Source organism: Papaver somniferum, chromosome 4 (genome assembly GCF_003573695.1).
Source record: "Papaver somniferum cultivar HN1 chromosome 4, ASM357369v1, whole genome shotgun sequence".
Lineage (NCBI taxonomy): Eukaryota > Viridiplantae > Streptophyta > Magnoliopsida > Ranunculales > Papaveraceae > Papaver > Papaver somniferum.
Genome location: NC_039361.1, coordinates 79,555,356 through 79,578,883, shown reverse-complemented (window position 1 = coordinate 79,578,883; position 23,528 = coordinate 79,555,356). Strand labels below are relative to the sequence as shown.

At 36.2% G+C, this 23,528-nt stretch overlaps 1 protein-coding gene across 1 annotated transcript; it reads right to left on the bottom strand.

Annotated features, from left to right (window-relative positions):
* Positions 1-598: 598 nt before the first annotated feature.
* LOC113275986 (binding partner of ACD11 1-like) lies at positions 599-4,200 on the bottom strand. Its single transcript, XM_026525581.1, has 5 exons — positions 4,060-4,200; positions 2,670-2,809; positions 1,782-1,857; positions 1,578-1,697; positions 599-1,296 (listed from the first exon to the last, which is right to left on the bottom strand). The coding sequence occupies exons 2-5, from the start codon at positions 2,789-2,791 to the stop codon at positions 868-870; spliced, it is 747 nt and encodes a 248-aa protein (XP_026381366.1). The 5' UTR covers positions 2,792-2,809; positions 4,060-4,200; the 3' UTR covers positions 599-867.
* Positions 4,201-23,528: the final 19,328 nt, after the last annotated feature.

Genomic DNA, 23,528 nt, shown 5'->3' with positions numbered 1-23,528 from the left:
CCTTTGAGTCTAAGTCTTGCTTTCTCACTCAAACGCGTTGCCATGCGTGGCACCAAATTCGCAAATTGACTGTGAAATGTTAGCGGTGTGGTTCGGATCCATTATGGAACACTAGCTAACTAGAGCCAAAAAGCCAAAAAAACAAGTAGCTTCTGCTGGAGAGGTGTTTGTGTTACTTTGTTTCTCTGTGGCTGACTTGAGTTCTGAATCTGAATAAGTCGTGCCAGATTGTTTGTTTCCAAGCAGCAAGCACGCCTACTTGCAGGAACGTCGAGGGAGACTTCGGATGTCTCTGATTCGGTGATTCTTTACACGTTTGATGACTTAGAAGATGAGAATGCTCATAGGTCACTATTCGAATCCTCTCAAGGGCACTCTATTGGGGTAGGATTTTTCCGGTGGCATCACCAGAGCACGCCTTATTTCATTAAGGGGATTTGACGTTTCTTTTTATCTGTCTGACTCGTAATGAGTTGAATTTCTTGCAAAAGTAGAACATTGGGCACAATATTGCAACACTTGCTTTGAAAGTTGTATACTGCTCTTATTTGTTTGTTGATGGAAGTAACCAGTCACCGAGTAAAAAAAAAGATGGAAGTAACCAGTTAAGCTTATCCTCTCTTTTCAGCAATGCAGTTTGCAGTTTCTTCCTCTATAAATAGTTTTATTACATGGACAACTGGTGCGTGAATAGAAATCATTCAGTACTTATTTGGACAAATGAGTTTGCTAACCATAGACAGAAGAGGCTAATGCATGATCTCACAGAATCCAGTTAAAACAACCCACTTTTATAAACTCTGCACCAGCCAATTTCATACAACTATATAAGCTATATAACTAAACCGTAACAGTTAAAATTCAGATTCAATTTTTACTAGGAGTACCTAAATCAGCTGCAGCTTTAGCTGCCCTAGTTAAAGCACTTGAAACCCATAAAGCTCCTTTCGAAAAGTAGGTACTATTCACCACTGTATGTGCCACTGCCGCAGCTGTTCTTCCAGTTGCAGATGCAACTGTTTTAGTAATCTCTGACACTCGGTAGGTCTCATCCACAGATTTTACTGCCCCGACCCCTGTCATTATCTTATCTGTAAGTCCGATTCTTTTGCTGACTTCATAAACCTTTGCAGCTGCAGAAGCTGAAACATGATAAGATTCGTCTAGTGCTTTGGCCTTGATCAGAGCATCTTTGCCCAGTACATATCCTTTGGATAGCATGGTTACAACTACTTCTTGAGCCAGTGTTACTGCTTCTCCAGGGGTTGAAACAAATTGATTTGCATGTGTTGCACGCTAATATGATAGAAGGATCAGATACATATGAAACACAATTAATTTTCAGAAAACGCATAGGTGCTCGATGAGTTTGATCAATCAAAAAAATAAAAATAAACAATCAAAACAAAACAAAACAAAACAAAACAAAACAAAACAAAATACTCATGAGTTTGAATATCTTTCAGGAGATAGATTTTCGGACTGAAGTCTTTTTCTCATCTCAAATAGAATTCATTCAGAAATTTAACACAAATAAACTGTCAATCAGAAATTTAAACATCAAATGTTAAGCTTACCGTGTGAGAAACAGTTTCATCATCAATTTTCCAAGTAGGTCTATTCCAGAAATCAAACTGATCTGTGTACTGAATTCCCCAAGGTGTTATGCATACACGTTGATCTACAATTGTAGCACCCTGAATTCAGATTGAACATATTAAAGATACAAATAACAGAAAAACACCACGTAGATGGTAAAATGAAAGATAGGTCTAGCTTACACTGAGCAACACAGCAGTCTCCAGAGAATGTGGATCCTTAAATGTTACATAGGCAGTGCAAGCATATTCCCCAGACCTGTTTTTTCCCAGATATAAACAGAAGCACACAAATTAGAGCAATCAAACATGGTAGTGTATTTTCTAAACGGAAACCGATTCCAAAGTACTGTTAACTTAAAATGTGTCATTTCTTATAAAAAAAGACATACTTTTGGTCTTCCAAGTACAAAGTTGGACTCCAAACAGGAATGAGAAGATATGTAAGAGAAGTGACAACTCGATCTCTTAAGCAACAGAGTTTCAGGTAGAATAGTTTTTCATGGTTTTCTGAAAGCATCTTCTTCTACCAAAAAAGAAAAACTGCCAAAAGTGTGACTTTAACCCAGTCTTTCGTAGTCGCTAAACTGGAAAAACTCATTGACGAAACGACTAGGGGGGGTGTTGCCTCAATGTTGAACATACTTGCATATGATCATTCAAATTGAATTACATCTAGAAATCAACTGAAGTTCTATAGTTGAAAACCAGAATCTAGTTAAACGGTACAGACCAAAAGCTTGAACATTGAAACATCTAAAAATTAAAACTTGATACACTCTGGATCCCAAAATATGCTGGGATCCAAATCTAGTAAAAATTGACTGAAGACAGCCCCACGCACTTATAGAACGTAAATGAATGACCAAAGCAAATTTTGGGTGGATAAACAAAGTCCTATTTTTTGTTTGTAAGAAGTTATCTATAACAAAATATGGATGTTGAGTATGAACTTAAAAGTTTCAGACTTGAAAGTTCAAATTCAATATAGTTACACCCATAACATGATGGAAAAATGGAGAAAGGTTTAATATGTATCATCAATTAACAAAATAAGAGTTTTAGTAGTACCTGACTATGTCAACTTGTTCAATTTCGCCGGAGAAAGCAAAGAACTCATACACATCCTTCTCACTAGCATTAGGAGATAAACTAGTAACTTCTACTGTATACGTATACCCACCTGAATTCATGCTTTTGGTATATCAAGCCTGTAAAACAATAAAATACTTAAAAACACTGGGGGGGTTTTTCTTTGAGAAAATTTCTATCGATAAATCAAAGAATGAATTGTGGAAGATGCATGTATACAAAAGAGAGCTATAAACAGAGTTCTACTGGCAGTATGGGTAGTATTGTCATTCCAAATGCGAGGGTTATTTGGTCATTCTGGGAAATTCAAACATAGTAAGAGCCAAATTCATTGACTGACAGATGAGGGTAGAATTTGGATTTTGTAATAAGGATTGAGAAGGCCTCAGTGATTTAAGACAAAAAATTGCATTTATCTGATTATCTTTAAGCATTCATTTCAAGAAAACTTCACAAGGAATGTGTGGGACTAGTCAGTGCATTCTACCATCCCAAATTGGTATTCGTGTATTTGACATCTACGATTGAAGTTAAATCTAATAACTGTCGACCAATCTATCAGATAAATGATCACTATCTACACCAAGTAGTTGTTGTAACATTACAATCGGGATTCGGGGTCATTGCGTCAAATGACAATATAATACAAGATATGGTACAATAGAGATTGGTGAACTTGGTTTAATCAAAAAAGTTAAGAAAAAATAAGGAACTTATCACTCCCACTTAAAGTAATTCGGCAGAATGTCAAGGAAACCAATATAATACGACTTAGTTTAAGCCAAAAAAGGCTGAATTGTACATTTTGGGTGCCACGGTGAGTGTTACTTAAGTTACGGCTACATAATAAAAATAAAAACATGGCTTCCATGGTTTTATTAATAACATGAACAGTTTTATCATAATTGAATTTCTAACAGATAATATCTCATAGTTAGTGTAAATTTCTAAACTACAGTCTACAGTCACCCTTCATCATTGGTCCTAAAATGACAAAAAAAAAGGAAAAGATGTAACTAGATAATACATAAATCAAATAATAAGAAAAAAAAATAAAGAATTACAGAAACTGATCTCTCAGTAACTAATCCTAACAACGTTACAAATTTCCAATCAAAACAACCCGAATTGGAATTTATTTCAAAATCTCTATTATAAACAGAGCACTTACAAGGAACAGGAGATACTAATAGCAGTAACACTTTCTAAATAAGCAAACCAAAACAAAACAAAGAAAACCCAAGTAGGATAATTTGACATACACGAAATCATCTGTATAAAAAGCTTAAAATTGTTATATTAACAGACAATAGAAAACAAAATTAAGTAAAACCAGAAAAGATATAGTGTAATTCAGTAAATCAATTACCTGGATGTTGTTACCAGGGATAGGAGAATGAGAGAGAGAGTTACACAAACCGAGAAGATGATGAAGATTACCACAGAGAGAGATAGTGAGAGAGAGAGAGAACCTGTTGTTTTTTCATGTGTACTGGTACCGGTCATTATTATGGTTTTCATTCAGTCTGGGTGTATTGCTTGTTTTTTTGTATTATTACGTAATTGACCTTTAGCGTTGTTGGATTTGATAGGCGGAAAGGAGGAGAATGACCCATTGTTTTCTTGTTAGGTCTAACCGTGCAACTAAATGAGACAGTGAAAAATAAGGAAGGATCGGATCACGCCATTTGTCTGGCATATGTGTGCTTCATTTAATTATCGTCTAACCTAACAAAACATGCTTAACCTATCCAAAAAAAACGAAAAGTCTAGATATATTTCGGCTTTTTCACCGTGATTTGCATCGACTGAAACAGAAGGCGGGCTCCATTTCTAACCCTTATGAATCCAAATGCATAGAATGCTAGGTGCTAGCCGTCGATTCTTTCTCGGGACAAATCGAAGTACGAAACTTCGGTGTGTGTAGACTAAGTTGAGCGTAGGCTAAGCTAGAAAATCTAAATGTGGCCGTTGGAGGAGAAAACAAGCACTATGGGACTAGGGCCACTAGGCTATTTGTACATGGTAGAAATTCAGGTTCCCGCCGAGAGGAATTTATACGTAATTTTGTTATCTCAAATTTGTTATTAATATTAGATGAACAAAATTGTATCTTGAAATTTTGTCTGCTAAATCAAGTCTCGGACTATGTATATAAGTTGGTAGTTGAGTATCAGACATCACCCTCGGAGATTGAAGATCGACGAAGACATTTGGAGATCTTCATCAACAGTGTATGTGAAAAATGAACCATTCTATTTACTCACAGGCTTTACCATTATATCTATTTGAGACTATGTCGGGTGGCTTTTAGTAGATTTATTGCAAAGAAGAAATTTTGAGTCAAGCTTGTCTTGTTAAACATCTCGAAATATGATTCAAGCAATGAATGTTCATTTGACCTTAACGATATTAGTTCGAAACAATTTATTGTTCAACAATTAATTTTGTGGATCATTTGGAAACTCCCCAAGAGATTTTATCATTGGGAAGGTTTCAAACATCAAAGAGAGGAATTCAGAACTTCTCTAATTTCGGCTCTAGATAAGTTGGCGAACCATCTCGCAAACCATAAATATAGGAGTTTCTAAAATACAAAAAGGAACCACTTCACTGACCTTAAGTTCAAAATGGGACAGTTCACTAACCCAATTCACGAACCGTAGTGCCATGAGTTCACGAGTCATTAACAGTTGGTGAACCCGGTTCACGAACTGTTTCACCAATGGTCCTAGTGGATTTTTAACATATGCTTAAAGTCTTATTTTTCTAAATATGTTTAGCATTGCTATTACTCTCATACACACCTTAAGACATATATGATCACTAAAACACTTTGTGTATGTGCATCAAGATTAAATTCTTAAGTGTTTAAATGGGCACGATATTGCTTATTAGTTCGAAAGGAAAACTTGCAAAGAACTATCATTATACACGGTTCACGTACCCAGACCACTGTGTATATTCTTTTATGTGTCTTAAAGACAAATTTCTCACATGCTTACTTGCGACCCTAATTAGAGTTTCATCTAACATAAAAAAGTGTTTGCTTGAATCTCAAGTTATCTTAAATTAAATTCTAAGCAACCCTTAGTCTTGGACATCTATAAATAGAGAGACTCATTCAACTGGGAAATTCAATCCCTGACACTTCCTGTCCTAGTTGATTGGTAGAGTCATCTGAGTTTCCTATGAAAAATATAATTAGGTCTACGACTTAAATACTTAACTTGGGGATTCGTGAAGCTAGGTCCGACTATCTTTTTCCTCGATAGTTCGTGTGTCATGATCTTGCTTTTTTGTTATCGAGCTTCTCATGATATCTTTCAGGCAAGATAGATAGAAATCACAAAGTTCTCTTCGTCCATACTTTGTGATTACTCAAGATAGATATCCGAATATTATTCTTAATTGATTAGTTCATGATTATTCTATAGAGGTGGTTAAGAATCTAAGTTTCTCAGCTAACTGAGTGTAAGTGTTTTGGATTTTATGAGGTTTGCTAGATTTGTCTATTACAAACATATTTCCAAGCCTTGATCATTGAACTAAAGAGAATACGAATAGGCTTATCAGTTAGAGGCGGATTGGTATCAAAAGTCTTCTCTTAGGTTGAAGCAACTCTTAGGCCATAAAGGACATCAGCCGAGGAAAATAATTATGTAGAGCCTTACGAGGTTAAAGAGAAGTAACGAGCGCCACTTTAACTAAATCACTTGGAGGATGGATTCAGTCTCAGGTACATTCCGGTTCCAAGTCTAATAATAGGCTAATGTCTGTAGCGACTTAATAAAGTTTCGTGTTCAAGATCGGACGAGATTTTGGGGTTTTTCTGCAGTTGCGGCTTCGTCATTAACACAACTCCGGTGTCTTGTGTTTTTCCTTTTTCGCATTATATTTTTTTATCTTTATAATATGACTTACACAAGTAGTGCGTATTCAATTCTAGTACGTATGTATAATTAAGATCAATTAAGAGACTCGTTTGTAGAATTTGTATATGGAAGACAGATAACAAGTTTCATACTTGGCAGAATTCAGATTTGAATATATTGAATACGACTAGATTGATCTTGAATATTGATTTTTGAGATCGTCCAAGTACTCTTCTTAACGATCAGGTTCACTTTATCTAGACTTTCTAACTGAGAAGAGATAGAGATATTAACTCTATAAGCAAGTAGGAGCATACATTAATACTAAAATGTATTAAATTATGCACTTATCAAATTTCCTTATACTTATCTTTACTAGTCCTCGAGCGAAATACCCAACCTAAACTAAATCATATCTTACTTTCGTAGGAATTAAGGTTGCACTTAGCATGTACAACAAGTCTTTAAATCCCTAGCTAGATGACCTTAGTAGGAGAGTTACAATCCCGTGAGAATTTACATAAGATATACCCAAAAAATCTACTCAAATTACTAACTATTTAAGAGATGTTAAGGATAAACACTAAACAACATATTTAATTGTCTATTTGGGCTCTTAAACCGTAAGAATCCTTATCTTGCGTAAATCCCGATCACCATACACAAGGTAATTCTCACATACCACATTCATATAGGGATGTAAAACAAACTCAAATAAGCATATTATTATACTTGATGCACGTCTTTCAACAAATTATGCACACATTACTCACAAATCCATTATTACCTCAGTCACATGGACAAATAAAATGAATGGGTATCGCAACTAGCGTAACTTCGAATGATTGACCTTCATCCTTTTACGTTACCCAAGATAAAACACACAATCCATGAGCGTTACTGAAAACGCGGGGGTACCAAAATACACCACCAACTTTTTCTTAGGCAACCTGTTTGGACAAACTCAAATACAATTCTGAGAATTCAACTTAATGAATCTCAATCAAGGAATAATATTTAGAGTTATATCTCTTTCTCTCACAATCAGAAAGTTTACAAAGACAAGTCCATGAACCTGATTTGCGTGTAAGAGTACTTGGTGATTCCAAAGATCAATTTCCAAGTATCAACCAAGTCGTATCCAATAAACAAGGATGGATGTATCTATTTGATTGATTAACGTGCAACCTGTGATATTTCAATTATAAAGATAAACAATATAATGCGGAAAAAAATAACACAGACACCAGAAGTTTTGTTAAAGAGGAAACCGCAAATGCAGAAAAACCCTGGGACCTAGTCTAGATTAAACACCAAACTGTATTAAGTTGTTATAGACACTAGCCTACTACCAATTAACTTAAGACTGAAATATAGTTGAGACCGAATTAAACCCTCACAACAATTCAGTTACCGACGCGCTCCTTAGGCATTTTGAATCCCAGCAGGACTCCGCGCAACTGATTCCCTTAGCTGACATCCTCTATGATAGAAACATTTTTGTGACTGAATTTTCCTCAATTTTCAGTATTGTTGGTACTCGATTTTCTACTTATTATGGTATTTTATGTGTTTGTAGGTATTTTTGGAAAATAAACATTTATGGAAAATTCGGCTCGAAAAGTTGGTATAGGCACCCGGAGGACACATGTTATTCGGACTCTCAATTTTGGATAAGAGGCACATAACTGATAAGGGGCATCCCAGGGAGCCAGCTGCTAATCGCACCCCATCACTGGTTAAGGGGAATCCATATTCTTCCTTGATTTGAAAAGAAAAATTGGCGGGAAATTTGGTGTCAACGGTAAAGGATTCATTATCTTTAAGATAAGAATATCTTATTGCCTTATAAACATGAAGTTTTGAAGAAAAAGGAAGTTATCTTCTATTAAACAAGAAAGATATCCTTAGAAGATTTTATCTTGGATTTTATTCTGCGAATTAAAGAAGATATGGGTTTAGTAAAGAAATATATAGAATAAAGAGAAGGAAAAATTCTGAAGATTGTTATTTCAATTAAATACAGTGCAAATAGTCCCTCCATAAATTTTATTATGACTATTTGCACTGTATTCCCACATAAATCAATTAAATACAGTGCAAATAGTCCCTCCATCTTGTTACTCATATTTTTTATATTTTTGCTAGTTTTATTATTTTCTTTAATTCAACCTTAAAAATCAATCTCATCAAGTTCGAGTGAACGACAACTCTATTTACCACTATATAAAAATACGATCATTTTGGCGCCGCTGCCGGTGATTTGTTTTTATGTTTTATTTTATTTGTTCTTTTTTACGCGTTTTGGTATTTTTGTTTGCTTTCAGATTTGGAGCTAAGCTAAAGGAAAAGAGAAAGTTCTGAAAAGAAAGGAAAAGCCCAAAAAGGAAAGAAAAGAGAAATCCAAAAGGAGTGAAGAAGAAGATTTTGTAAATAATTTTATTTTTATTTTCTTAGAAACTGTAATTAAGGTTTTTATTTTTGTAATATTTTATTTTTGGACATTTTTTTTCTTCTTTTCTTTTGGACATTGAACATTGGACTTTATTTTTAAAACCCTAAGGAAGGGTTGGTTTAAATATAAACTGCACAAGGAAGGACGATAGTTACGATACTGTCTCGGCCCCTCGGGTTCGTACACTGACATTGGAGTCGGTGGCCCGAGTCGACTGCAACGGTTCATCCCCCGTCTGGAACGGGAGGTAAGAATTCTAAACACCCGCGAAACCCCTGTCAGCGGGTTTACTGGATGATTTCGTATGCATATATGTTGAGGTCCTGAAATCGGATTTAATTTTCTAGTAAAGGTCAAGGCCTGGACAAATCAAGATAAGGACTTGGATTTCATCACCGTTTCCTTCTTGCCCTCCTTAGGAACACTTAACCTACGCGAACCTAAGCCTTAAAATTTGGACTAGAACGAAACCGATAGAGTAACGAGCTTATTAGGAAAGTCGTTCGAAAAATATTGGTTACTCTTTTGAGCATACTTTGAAGTTCATGATGGTTATTGTGAGTTAAATACGCCGCCTTGTAACGCTGGTGAGGCCTTGGGTGTCAAAGCTCCACTGAGCTTCCCTCGTCTCTATTCAACTTACTTTAACTCGGATTGATTCCAGAGAGGTTTGCTCAGATTGTAACGAATTCCTTTTCGAAAGAATAGAAGCTAGTCTAGAAACAATCTAAGTGGAGCCATCATGATTTTTGTTGGCTAGATAAAATAGGCTTGTTGTGGTCGAGTCAGCCTTGTTTGTGCTTGTTTAGAATTCCCTTGCAGTTAGGATGTCGAACTGGTATAGCCAATACAATGATTATCCAACTGAACAACATGGACATTACTCTTTTTATGATCATAGTGTGAATAGTGGTTGGGCACGCCAACCTTTTCAAGGTTTTGGGTCATACCATGGTGAGCCCAATTACTATCCACACGTGAATCGGTCATACAGGAAAGAAGATTATAATACTAGTTCTTCGTCTTTAGAGGATACAATCAAACTATTGAAAAGTAGTCCTTTTTATGATCCTTCGGTTCCTATTCCTTCTCTAAAAGAGTCTCTCAGTAATTTAGCTGAGTCATCACGTAAGTTAGCTGAATCGACATACAAATTAGATGAGGTGAACAACGTAGTTATGGACGAAAGAACTGCAGCAACGACTGAATCTTCTTTGGAAGATATCCTCAATAGGTTAAGTGAAAACTTAGATCCAAAACTTAGGGAGCTTTCTTTAGAAGAGACCCTTGAGAGGATAATTGAGTCGATACATAAACTTGAGTTAGAGACGAACGGAAGTATTGCTCGAAATGACTTGAATTTCCAATATAGTGTATCCAATAATACTCTTGAAAATGAGGATAGTTATTTTCATAATCAAGATATCAAGGTTATAATTGGTGACACTCCTTGTGTAGATGAGGTTCAGCCATTTCCATGTTATGATAATGATGAGTATGATGTGGACAATGTTGATGAAGAATCTGAAGTATTTAGGCATGGTGATCAGGAATTTGTTACTCCTATTGAGCTTGATAATGATAATAATATTTCTGGTTCAAATCCCGATAATTTTAATTATTATCCACCTATTCGAAAGGACGGGGATTTGACTAGAGATAATACCGTTTTAGACGAAGTTGTACTTCCTTTTGATTACGAAGCCAATGATGGTTTAGAGGAACTAGTTTATCCTGAGAATATTGTTTTCGAGTCTATAAATTTAGAAACTCTACTCTTAGAATAAAATGAACTCGTAGAGATGAGTGAGGATGAACCTGACTTAGAAGAATCAATTGACCATTTCCAGGAATCTGATGACCTAGGAATTAGGGAAGTTGTGACTAGTCTTTCTAGAGACATTGAAAACTCTAAGTTTGGGGGTGATCATCATTCTCCATGTGCTTTAACTCTTAGAAAGGTCCCTCACTTGGGACTTGACATATGTGCCTCAACCATTTTACAAGATTATCTTCATACGCGCTTTCCCGAACCTAATAATGTCCGAGAAGAAGTTCAGTTGTTAGAAACCCATCCTCTGGTTGATGTGGTTTACCCAGGATATGATACCCAGATTGATTTTGTTTTCCCACCAAAAACTTTTATTCCAATTGTGGGAACGTTTGAATTTGAAATGTGTCAGTTATTGAGTTTTGAGACTAAACCTAATTGCTTTAGGAGATTAGGGTCGACACATTTGTTTAAGGAACACCACCACTCTCATTGTGGTCAGATGTGTGAGTCAAATATGATTGACTTAGAGGATCCCCAGTTATTCAGGTTATTATTATGTGCTTCTAAGTTTTTATTTGAGTTTTTACAGACTCTAGAACCTGAACATTCGGATCTAACTTATGAGGAAATGCAACCCATGGAAATATTTTATCTAGACCATGTTATATAACCTGAACCTGAACCACATTTAGGTGTAGTTATCTTAAATAGGAAACTACACAAGGTAGTGCTTTATTTGTTAATTTTCTTGGCATGTTGCAGATTCCTTTTACTTGTGATAGCTCTATTTGGTTTTGGTGATCCGCAGTTATTCCGGCTATTACTTTATGATTCTATGAGGTGATTAATTCCTTCCGATGTCTGGCTGAATACTTTAAACTTAGCACTTCTTAGGAGGTAACCCAATCTCATGCAACACAGTAATATCTTTCCTTAACTCTTTTGCTTCGAGTAGTAACAGTTTCTCCTTGTTCATGCTTTTAATTTTATCTTTAGAACATTGAGGACAATGTTAGATTTAAGTTTGGGGGTATGGGAGAAACTTTTTAGTTGCAATAAATAAACTCCAAAGCCTAGAAATTTATGTTTATTAAGGTTGGCACTAACCAATCTAAGTGTATGGGAACATCTTGGTTATAAGAGTTGAGGAACCAATCTGATTAGATGGAAACATCTAAAGAGTCTATTCATAAAAGCACAGAGCCCGGGTGTTAAAAAAAAATGGTAGTTTCGCCATATCTCGTTGAATCCTAATCCTTATGTTTTTATTTTTTTAAGTGATTTGGTGGAGCACACGATTCAAGTTGTTACCATTGCTAGGGTGAAATAGAGTGATTGAGATACCATAAAAAAAAAAAATTGAGACCAGACCATCAGACCAACCGGAATAAATTCAATAAAGTCGACCACTGGTGCCCTTGTATATGCCAGTTGTGTTGACCTAGAGTTAGGTTTATCGACCACTGGTTCCCTTGTATTTTCCAGTTGTGTTGATATTAGTCAGACCGGTATCTCAGTCCATTAGGATAGGTTCATCTTGGCAGAGGCCTTCAGACAGATATGGGAAACACCGTTCACTTTAAACCATCTATTTTTCTCTTTATCCATCTTCTTAATCTTTCCATGTGATTGGTTGACTCCGGTTATGATGTCTAGAAACTATCTGAGTAGAGCTCTGTCACTTATATATGAATTATAGTATGCTGAGTGCAAACTCGTGTACAACAATTGGAATTTCGCATCAGGGTACTTCCTCCTATAGTCAATGTTTGTATGCCAACCAAGGAGATCCTTTAGTGCTATCCAAGGTTCTGCATAAGTAGCTAGGGTTTGGAGTTTAAGGTTTTGTGGGTACACCTCTGGTAAACCCTCCCGAGACTATAACTCGGTCACTAGGTCCACCTAGTGAGTTTGGATTTTATTTTCTAGATTAGATTTGCTCGAGGACTGGCAAATAATAAGTTTGGGGGTATTTGATAGACACATTTTTGTGACTGAATTGTCCTCAATTTTCAGTATTGTTGGTACTCGATTTTCTACTTATTATGGTATTTTATGTGTTTGTAGGTATTTTTGGAAAATAAACATTTATGGAAAATTTGGCTCGAAAAGTTGGTATAGGCACCCGGAGGACACATGTTATTCGGACTCTCAATTTTGGATAAGAGGCACATAACTGATAAGGGGCATCCCAGGGAGCCAGCTGCTAATCGCACCCCATCACTGGTTAAGGGGAATCCATATTCTTCCTTGATTTGAAAAGAAAAATTGGCGGGAAATTTGGTGTCAACGGTAAAGGATTCATTATCTTTAAGATAAGAATATCTTATTGCCTTATAAACATGAAGTTTTGAAGAAAAAGGAAGTTATCTTCTATTAAACAAGAAAGATATCCTTAGAAGATTTTATCTTGGATTTTATTCTGCGAATTAAAGAAGATATGGGTTTAGTAAAGAAATATATAGAATAAAGAGAAGGAAAAATTCTGAAGATATTTTTAATTAAAAAGAAGAAGATTTTGGAGTTATGGAAGAATATATTTGAGTAATGTGAATTTGTGTGTATAAATAGAGAGCTAGAGAGCACATTTGGGGAGGCGGGTAGTCCGGAGCCAAGAGCGTTATTTCATTTGGAGTTTAATATTTTCAATTCTATTTTTCACTGTTTCTGATTATTATTATTTTAGAAAAAGGATTGTACGGTTTATTGTGAGAACTCCAATGGTGATTAATAAAATAAATTTATTTAATCATATTATCATCTCTGGTATTATCATGAGGAGCTAGACCCCATTTCTGGGACGACGAAGGAAACCAAATCTCATGAATGCGGTAATTATATTAATTTTATTATGACTATTTGCACTGTATTTAATTGATTTATGATTTTCGTTGAATGATTGTTATTTCAATTGATGGGTTATGCTTTCTTAAATGTTTTGATATCCCATGCTTTAGATTTACATCCATTATTTTCGAAATCTACTTTAGGCAATGAATTAGAGTTAATGAATTTTTATGAGTTATTACTGTTTAGAATTGATATTTGAACCGCATAAAATTGTTGTTTGGTGAAATCCTGAGTCCTAGTGTCCCCTCCATCTTGTTACTCATATTTTTTATATTTTTGCTAGTTTTATTATTTTCTTTAATTCAACCTTAAAAATCAATCTCATCAAGTTCAAGTGAACGACAACTCTATTTATCACTATATAAAAATACGATCACTCTACAACCTAAGAGTTTCTTCAACTCAATTAAACACTTTAAACCAATCTTTCTCCCACAGATAAGCCTATATGTGTGATTTCCTTTTTGATCGTAGATCAAGGTGATTGGAAATCGATAACAATAGACAAAGTCTATCTAACCTCAAAATCCGGACTTATGCAACCCGAAGTGCAACCTAGATTATTATTCACCTCACAAGTATTAAACTTGTGGAATCAACAAAGTATGAGACAGAGAGAACTTTGGTGATTTCTATCTATCTTGTTCAAGTGAGAAGCTCAACAATCGAACAAGATCAGGATACTCGAGCTATCATATAAACAACATATGGACCTAGCTTCACGAATCCCTATGAAGTATTTGTAGTCGCTAAACCCTAAAAGGATTTTAGGAAGAGGACGACTCTAGTTTTGCAACCAGGACACACCAAGAAAAGTAGTGTCGGGTACAAAGATCCCAGTTGCTTGAAGTTCCCCTTTTATAGACATTCAAAGTACATGGTGCTTTAGGTTTACCTAAAATATCTTTGGAACCAAGCAAACAATATCCACGGTTAGATGAATCTTTGAATCTGATTTACATAACAAGACTCTGGTTAGGATGAACCGTAACCGAACCGTATACAAGACCGCGCTTATGAATGTTAGCCGAAGCTATCCAACTGAACTTTAAGCTTGAGCATTTTCATATGACACTTAAGACTTAACTCGAAGCACAATCATGTGATCAATATATCTATATTGTTTGTTTTTAGGGATTATTCAAATGCTAATTATCTCAGAGAAATAATTTATGTGCATATGAATTTAATCGACATGGTAAGTAGGCGTACAAGGTACAAATACTTAACCTGTTCGTAAATAGTTATGTCATGGTACGTATACCGGTATGTAAACCTTAAGAAATAACCGAGTTGCGGAGTTCACAAAACTTTTTAGGTATGGGTACTGGTATGGATACCATTTAAACATAACCGAGTTCCGGGGTCCACATAACTTTTCTGGTACTATACCGGTATGGATACGAAACCAGTTCCGTAGCCAACAGTTCTTTCATGATACGTGTACTGGTTTGCGTACCAATCCGGATTCACGATTTCACAGACTTTAAAAGGTGTGCATACTAATATGCGTACCAAAAATCTGTTTGTCGACATATAACTACTCCGTTACGTGTATTGATTACATGTATTACGACTTCAGACTTATAACAGTTTTCCCAGTCTGTAAGATTGGTATGTACATTGTCTTGTATCTGAATTTTTAGTAGTTTTATATTTCTCTCTAAATCAATTTGAAACATTCCCAAATAACATCAACGACACATATCACTGTTCCAGGTTATTTCCGAGTGATAATTCTTGAATCATGTTTTTGATTGCAAACAATAAATTGTCCTTAATCGAAATTCATCAAGTATAAAAAAAATGTTAATTAATAAGCTTAGTCATATTTCGAGAAATAATTACAAGAAGAATCGTGACTCGAAATTCTTGATATGCTTATGATAGTCTATTTAGTTATGCAATATCGTATCATAGATAGAAAAATGAATATAACTTGAGAAATAGGTGGTTCAGTCTTCACTTACGTTTTCTTGAAGAAGTTCTCCAAAAGCTTCGGTTGATCTCCACCTTCAAACGGTATAAAGCAATTTAAAACACTGGGGGGTACCAAAATACACCACCAACTTTTTAGTAGGCAATCTGTATGGACAAACTCAACATAACTCTGAGAGCTAAAACTCAATAAAGGAAAGTGTCCAGGGTTATATCTCTATCTCTCTTGCGATTAGAACGTTTATAGAATTGAATCCGTGAACCTAATCACAAAGAAAGTTCTTGGACGGTACCAAAGACCAATGTCCAAAGTGTTAGAGCACTGCTCGGTCGAACTCACATGCATTGTTATCTCAAGCATGTTTTTCAATGTTAGTGATCAAAACTATAAGTATTGATTTCTAATCTACTATAGCTAAGTCTCGGACTAGGATAGAAAGTGTAGTTGAGCTCAATAACTCCATGGTGATCATCATACAAGACAAAGAACTACTCAAGGAACTGGTGGAAATTCATCGACTAAAAGGTATGTGGAGACTTGAACTTATCTATCACTCAAAGGTATATCTACTCTATCTCCTATCTTGAGACAAAAGTCTTTTTGCTATATAGAATTTGATTATACACATTTGTTATTTCGAGCCGAGTTTATCTCGCTTATCTATTTCTCGAAATATGTGTTGTTAAGCTTTCGCTTTAGCCAAGTTCATCTTTACCTAGTGACGAAAGTCATATTATGTTTAAATTACTTGAAAAATGGCTTTTACGAAAAATAGTTTGTGAACAACAACCATATAATGTCCTCTAAGAATGTTTCAATGATTGAAATGAGAGTTTAGATTATATAACCATTGTTGGATATAAGCATTGTGTGGTAACACATATATGTACTTTGCTGCTCAGGAAAACCGGAACAGAGTCCGCGAACCCAGTCCGCGTACTGTCGGAGGTTCTCTTCCCGAGAAAATCTGCTGGAGTTTGTAAACCATTTACAAACTTATTCCGGGTACTTAAGTCCGCGTACCTAGTATGCGTACTTAGGTTGGTTATTTTCTAAAAACGATTATTCGTGAACTTATACTTATATAAACTAAGGAATGCAAGTTTGCAAACCGTGGATATAAAGTTCATGAATCGATTCGAGTGAATCAAATCGTTTTTTCTTCGATTGTGTCTTGTATACTTCTATAAGATCTAAGCAATTGAACAACTCTCTAACTAGTTCATTTGAGTCATTTGAACTAGTTATGGTAAAGAAGAATATGGTTGATATGAAAGTGATCGTATGGCTAACTATTTGGTTAATTACTGTTGAACCAACGAACGTACATGTTTGGGTATGGTTACACAAACCTAAAATGTGCATTTCATTTGTGTGTAACAAGCTACGTTTTCGATCTAACGGTTGAAAGATACTAGCTTGAATCTAATCAGGTTTTCATCTAACGGTGAATATTAAATGCTTTGTTACTAAGCTAACATTGATTGCAAACCCTGATTTGAAAAACTATATAAGGGAGAAATCTAGCAACTGGGAAACCTAATCCCCACACCTCCTGTGTGATACTAGTTGTATAAGCTAGAGTCGATTCTCCTTTAACCTTAGGTTTCTACCGAGACCCTGTAGGTTAACGACTTGAAGACTTCATTGGGATTGTGAAGCCATACCGATACTACTTTCTTGTAGTTGTATGATCTGATCTTGCTGATTCTATCGTATTGAGTACAATCGTAACGATTGGCTTGAAATTGATATCTCCGGTAGGCAAGATATAAAAGTAATCACAAACATCTTCGTCTCATCGTTTGTGATTTCACAATATCTTCTTTCGCCGCGTCGATTAATATTATTGTGAGGTGATTGATAATACTGAGATGTTCTTCGGGAATATAAGTCTGGTTTATCAATTGGTTCTTGTTCACCTTGATTTATCAAAATACGGAACAAAACTTGTAAGTATTTCTGTGAGAGACAGATTTATCTATTATCGTAGACTTTTCTGTGTGATACAGATTTGTTTATTAAAGTCTTCGACTTTGGGTCGTAGCAACTCTTAGTTGTGGGTGAGATCATCTAAGGGAATCAAGTGCGTAGTATCCTGCTGGGATCAGAGACGTAAGGAGCACAACTGTACCTTGGATCAGTGTGAGATTTATTGGGGGTTCAACTACAGTCCAGACCGAAGTTAGTTTTATAGTAGGATAGTGTCTGTAGCGGCTTAATATAGTGTGTGTTCAATATGGACCAGGTCCCGGGGTTTTTCTTCATTTGCGATTTCCTCGTTAACAAAACTTCTGGTGTCTGTGTTATTTCTTTTTCGCATTATATTTTGTTGTATAATTGAAATATCACAGGTTGTGCGTTTGAATCAATTAATTAGCATATCCAACCTTTGGTTGTTGATTGAAATTAATTGATCCTTGAACATTGGTCTTTGTTACCGTTCAAGTGATTTCTCTTGTATTCAATTAGACTCGCAGAATTCTATTTGCTTGAGTAAGAATTGAATCGATAAAGAGAGATATAACTCTTTGATATACTTTATTAAGATTGAGTCTTGTTGATTCTCTTGAAAGTATATTGGAGTTAGTCCATACAGATTGCTAATCGAAATATTGGGTGTGGTTGTTGTACCCCCTGTTTTTCAATTGGTATCAGAGCAGGCAAACACGTTTAAAGATATTACAAGTCTGTGTTTGTAGAGATCTTACTCTATGGAAAGGAATTCTATCTCCATAAACGTACCACCAGTCTCCGATGACTCAAACTACCTATGGTGGAAAATTGTTATGCGTGCTTTTCTTCAAGCTCGTGATTTTCAAACATGGGTACGTGTTATTAATGGCTATGAACCTCCGTTTGATACAGAAGGCGATGTACCTATGCCGAAGGATATTGGTAGATATAGCCCAGAAGAAGTTCTTGCTGCAAAGCAAAATTCTGACGGCTTAAATGCTATCATACATGTCATTACCCTAGACCTTCAGCACCATGTGACTATGTGGACAAAGTCTAAGGAAGCCTGGGATATCTTAGAAACCGTATTTGAAGGAAATACCAATGAGAAAGAAGCTAGGCTTCAAAACCTAAGTTCTGATTGGGAAAACCTTCGTATGGAAGATGCAGAAACGTTTGATGAGTTTAATCACAAACTGTCTGAAACTGTTAATGCATCTTTTGCATTGGGTAAGACTATTCCTGAAAAGGACATTGTGATGAAAATTCTCAGATCGCTGCCAATCTAGATACAATTCTAAGAAGCATGCCATCATTGAAGGAAATAATCTCGCAACGTTTTCCAGAAATACTCTGGTTGGGAAGCTAAAGATCTTTGATCATGAGAATACGTCCAAGTCCAGTAAGGATGTTGCTTTCAAAGCACATAAGAACACTAAATTACTCGATAAAAGTAAAAGTGTTTATATCTCTGAAGATGATCTTTCTGAGTCTGATTCATCACATGAATATCTTGACAAGTCAGTCTCGTTGATCACAAGGGATCTTTTTTTGAAGAGGAGTAAACGGTTTTCCAGAGATAAATCCAAGTCGTCAGATAAAACTCATAGTCGTGTTCCTCCTAAAAATAGGGATGTTAATGAAACTGGTGACGAGGATATGCCTCAGTGCTTCAAATGTAAAGGTTTTGGTCATTTTGCACATGAGTGTCCAAATCGAAATAAATACACTGGGAACAAAGGTCTTTCTGCAACTCTTGATGAAATGTCTGATATCTATGATTCTAATGAAGACGAGAAATCAAGCGTTGCACTTCTTTGTGAAAATATTGATTTTGATAATTGTAGCAATACATACATCAATCTTGATATTCTTTCAGAAGAAAACTCAACCGATCTGGAAGATAAAGTTGACCCCTTCTTTGGAAACTCTGTGTATAATGTTTCAGGTTCCATTATGTGTCTAGCTGCTTGCACATCTCAGATGCCTGAATTATATCCAAGATTGACGTGCTCATATTTTTCACTCAAGGGTCATGAAAACTATCAAAGTGTTACAAGTAAAAACACAAATTGAGGCATGTCAACAAACTTCAACGAATAGAAAATCGATTAGGAAACAAGCTTAAACTTGCTCAGAAGACCGCTGAGGTATGTAAGATTTTATCTTCGTCTAAGAAGTTAGTTTCCAATGACAAGACAAGACCATTAGAGAAGAAATTATGGTCAAATCGTTTTGATAGACATAGGTCTGTGGATTCCTCTCAAGAGGAACATGGTTATTAAATTGTTGTTCACCGCAACACAACTTGATTATGTTGACTTGAAGATCTTGTCTCACGTGCCTGATCCAAAGAGACAAGGTTGTGTACCTCTCAGGCTTTAGGAAAAGGTTGTTTTATTCTTTTCTTAGTCTTTTTAATTCCATGTATATCAAAAGGAGGGGTATTCTAGACAATTCTACTCTCTAGGGTTCAGAGTTGTGCGTGCACGAACCTGTTAAAGGTTGCGTAACCCTACATTCCTTTTTCCTTCCCTGAAACTTCTTTTATCTTAAGACTACTTGTTGAGATTGTGAATTCCTCTCACAAACCCATACGTTCATGGATACTCCAAGCATCATGCCTTCTGATGGAAAAGATGTTAATATGATTGTCAAGCCATCAATCATGAAGGAAAAAGAGAGATCTCCGTTTTCTCCGACATTGAAAATAAAAAGAAGGAATGTGAGGAAGCCAAGAGTTGTTCCTTCAAATTCTCAGAAGTTTTCTGATGTTCTTGCAGTGTTGAAGGAGACGCAAAAGAAGATTCAACAAATAAAGGCTTTTGTGTTTAAGAATCATGAGATTCAGAAGGCTCTGGTTCGACATCAGTCAAGAAGTTTTATTGATATTAACTCCTATCTTCATGAACCTTATGTCCCAATGGCTGTTGACGACAAGGAGTTCGAGGATGATAAAGAATTCTTCAAAGATCTTAACATCTAGTAAATCTTCTTATGCTTGTGTTTTTAGGAAGAATAACTAGAGTTTGGAATAACCATTATTGTGATTACACATAGCTATGTCCAACGTTTTCATCATCATGTTTTTAGGTTTATTTGTTTAAATTCTAAAATTGTTTGGAAGATGATTTTTGAAGTATTAATCTTTATGGTTTTATATATTGCAATTTGTTATGGGAAATGTGTGTTTGCGTCCGCGAACTATGATTGTCTCATACCTTGTCAAAAGTTAAGTCTTTCGTATGTCGATATGCATGTATTGATAAAAGAATGAATGAACTTTTGACATTACAAAAGTTTGAAGCCTATTATGTCATTATTGATGGAAGATAGGATGAACTTTTGTTTACGAGGATTATGCTTATTATATGTCATTGTGCAAATAGTGATGGAAAATACAATGAATCCTTATCTATTCCGCAGTATTGGTCTTCCCTGATCCATATTTTATGTATATATTGTGCGGCTCCATAAGATCTCTTATGTTGAGTGATAAGTGCATATTTCACATATATTTGGTGTCAATTCCATGCTAGTAATTGTTATCTTTCTGGTGAATTTATTGTATATTACGCTTGTTTCCTTGTGCTTGTCTTTCATTAGGAGAATCATCCGAAAAGAATTGAAAATAGCTACAAAAGTGAAGTCACAAGTGAAGAAGGGCCAAAGACCCAATGGAACTCGTTCAAATGGAGGATTTTTAGTTATCATTTTGTATACGACGAGAGGACGAAGTCACTGGCGAAAGAACGAAGTCATTCTAAGTTCATATGAAAAAGTTATGAGCAAAACAAGAACTTAGAAGATTAAAATGGCAAAATGGTCATTTTGCAAGACAAGAGCTATTGGCACCCCACTGTGAGTTAAGGAGAAGTCATTTTACTAAGGGGATGCCACTGTTTAAATATTGTTAAGGACACCGGCCATTTTACTAGGGGCACCTTGGGCTTCTTCCCCAACTCAACAGAAAAACTCGACGGAGGTTTGGTTTCCGGGAACCATTGTTGCTGACGATGGAGTTTGGAGATTAACAGGGAATGGTGATTGATGGAGTTGTTCGGAGATTAAAGGAGATGGGTTTTGAGCTCGTGTTGGCAGTGAACGTTGCTGCCATTGTGGATGATGGCATTGCTGGCGAGAGTTAAGCTCTAGTTGGTTTAGAACTGGACAGAGCATGAAGATGTTAGAATCTAAAGAATATGGTTCTGCTGCTCGGGTTGTGGAAAAGACTCGATATGGAGTTGAGCTTGGCAGTGATGGGTTGTTCGGGGTGAAGGTTCCGGTGAAGGAGTTTAGTTGGAGTTAGTCTGCTGTCAAGAGAGACTGGCAGTTGAGCTCGTGAACGATGGTGGGGATCAATGGATCTGTTGGTTAATGCCATTATCGTGTGAAGTCGGTGATTTTTGGGAAGATTGATAGTGGCAGAGACGAGATGGAGTTGGCTGTGATTGTTGGATTGATCGTGCTCGAGTCTGTGGAGTTATATGAGCAATGATTGCTCGCTGGAACAACATAGAGAAGGTGGAACTCGAGCTGGGATTCAAATCAGTTACGACTCGAGTTTTGCTGCTGCCGTTTACGATAAAGAAACGAAGAAGCGGGACACCGATGCTGCTGTTCATGATATTGAATTTGAAGCTCGGGCCGTTGATAAGTTGATCAGAAAGAATTGGGAACGAGTTGGTTTTGCTCGAGCTTGGCAGATTTGGACCTCAATCCAAACAGGGAACATGTGGAAATATTGAAGTTGAACAGGATATGAAGCTGAGAACAGGTAAGTCCCTTGACCGAGAAACTAGCTGAGAAACGCTGTTGAAGATAAGCAGAGAGAAGATTTCCGAGCGGTGAATAAGGTCGACGTGTATGGGAAAATAAGAATTTGCTGCAACTTGGATCATCCAAGCATAATTTACTATCAGCTCAGAAGAAAACATAATGTGTCACATGGGTCTCTCTAAATCCCATTGTAGACGGTGGATTTTCGACAAAGGCTAAAATCGTAAAACCGTAATTGTAGTACTCCTGATCCAACAATCAGATGAGTGTTGAGACTCATGTCTCTCGTCGAAAGCATGAAAGCTCATGCCACAAAATCTCTGACTGAGAATGTTGTCTCTCATAGTATATGTAGATGTGTAGTCTCTCAGCTGAGGCAACGACACATCTCATGAATACTGAGCAATTTCGGTAATTACTTCTATATAGAATCGAAAGATTGGACGGCTCCTAGACAGCTTGCCTGCTAGTATAGAGCAATAACGTCTTCAGGATGCAACAAGGTTTTCCCTGACTATATAAAGGAGATATGACGTTTCAACAAGCTCATATTTCTCAATTCTCAGATAATTAATGCTCCTAGAAAGCATGCCTGCTAGTATAGAGCCATCAATTAATTATCTCTAATCGTTAACTAAATATTCAGCAATATTCTACGATTCTTCGTAATATTTCGTCACTTCAATTCGTGGTTCTTCCCAGCAGAATTCCACGAGTTAGTGATAAATGTTCAACGAACGGGCATCTGAGCAGCTATAGAGTAAGCCCGACCAAAATGGTACGAGTGTACTCAACAATAATGCACAAACGAGCGCCTGAATGTGCAAACGAGCATTCCAAAACACGAAGGAACAATGAACCTATGCAAAATAGAAATAGAAATAAAAAAATAATAATAATAAAATATTAGCAAAGGCGCTAGGGGACTGGGCCCACCAATCGGTCAGTCACGCCATGGCCAGTCCCACGCCCAATTCTATATTTTATCATACTTTGTTATTTTTTCATGATCTCATGAAAATCTCTTCATTCGAGCAAATCTCCTTCGTTTTAAGGAAAATCCCCAGTCTCATGGTGTTTACTCGCATCAAAGAAATAAAATAATTAGGAAAGGTGTCGTGGGACCGGGCTCACTAGCCGCCGGCCATGCCCTACCCGTAGCCGGTCCCACACCTCATGGTTCCTTATTATTTTGTTATTTCTCTCATCC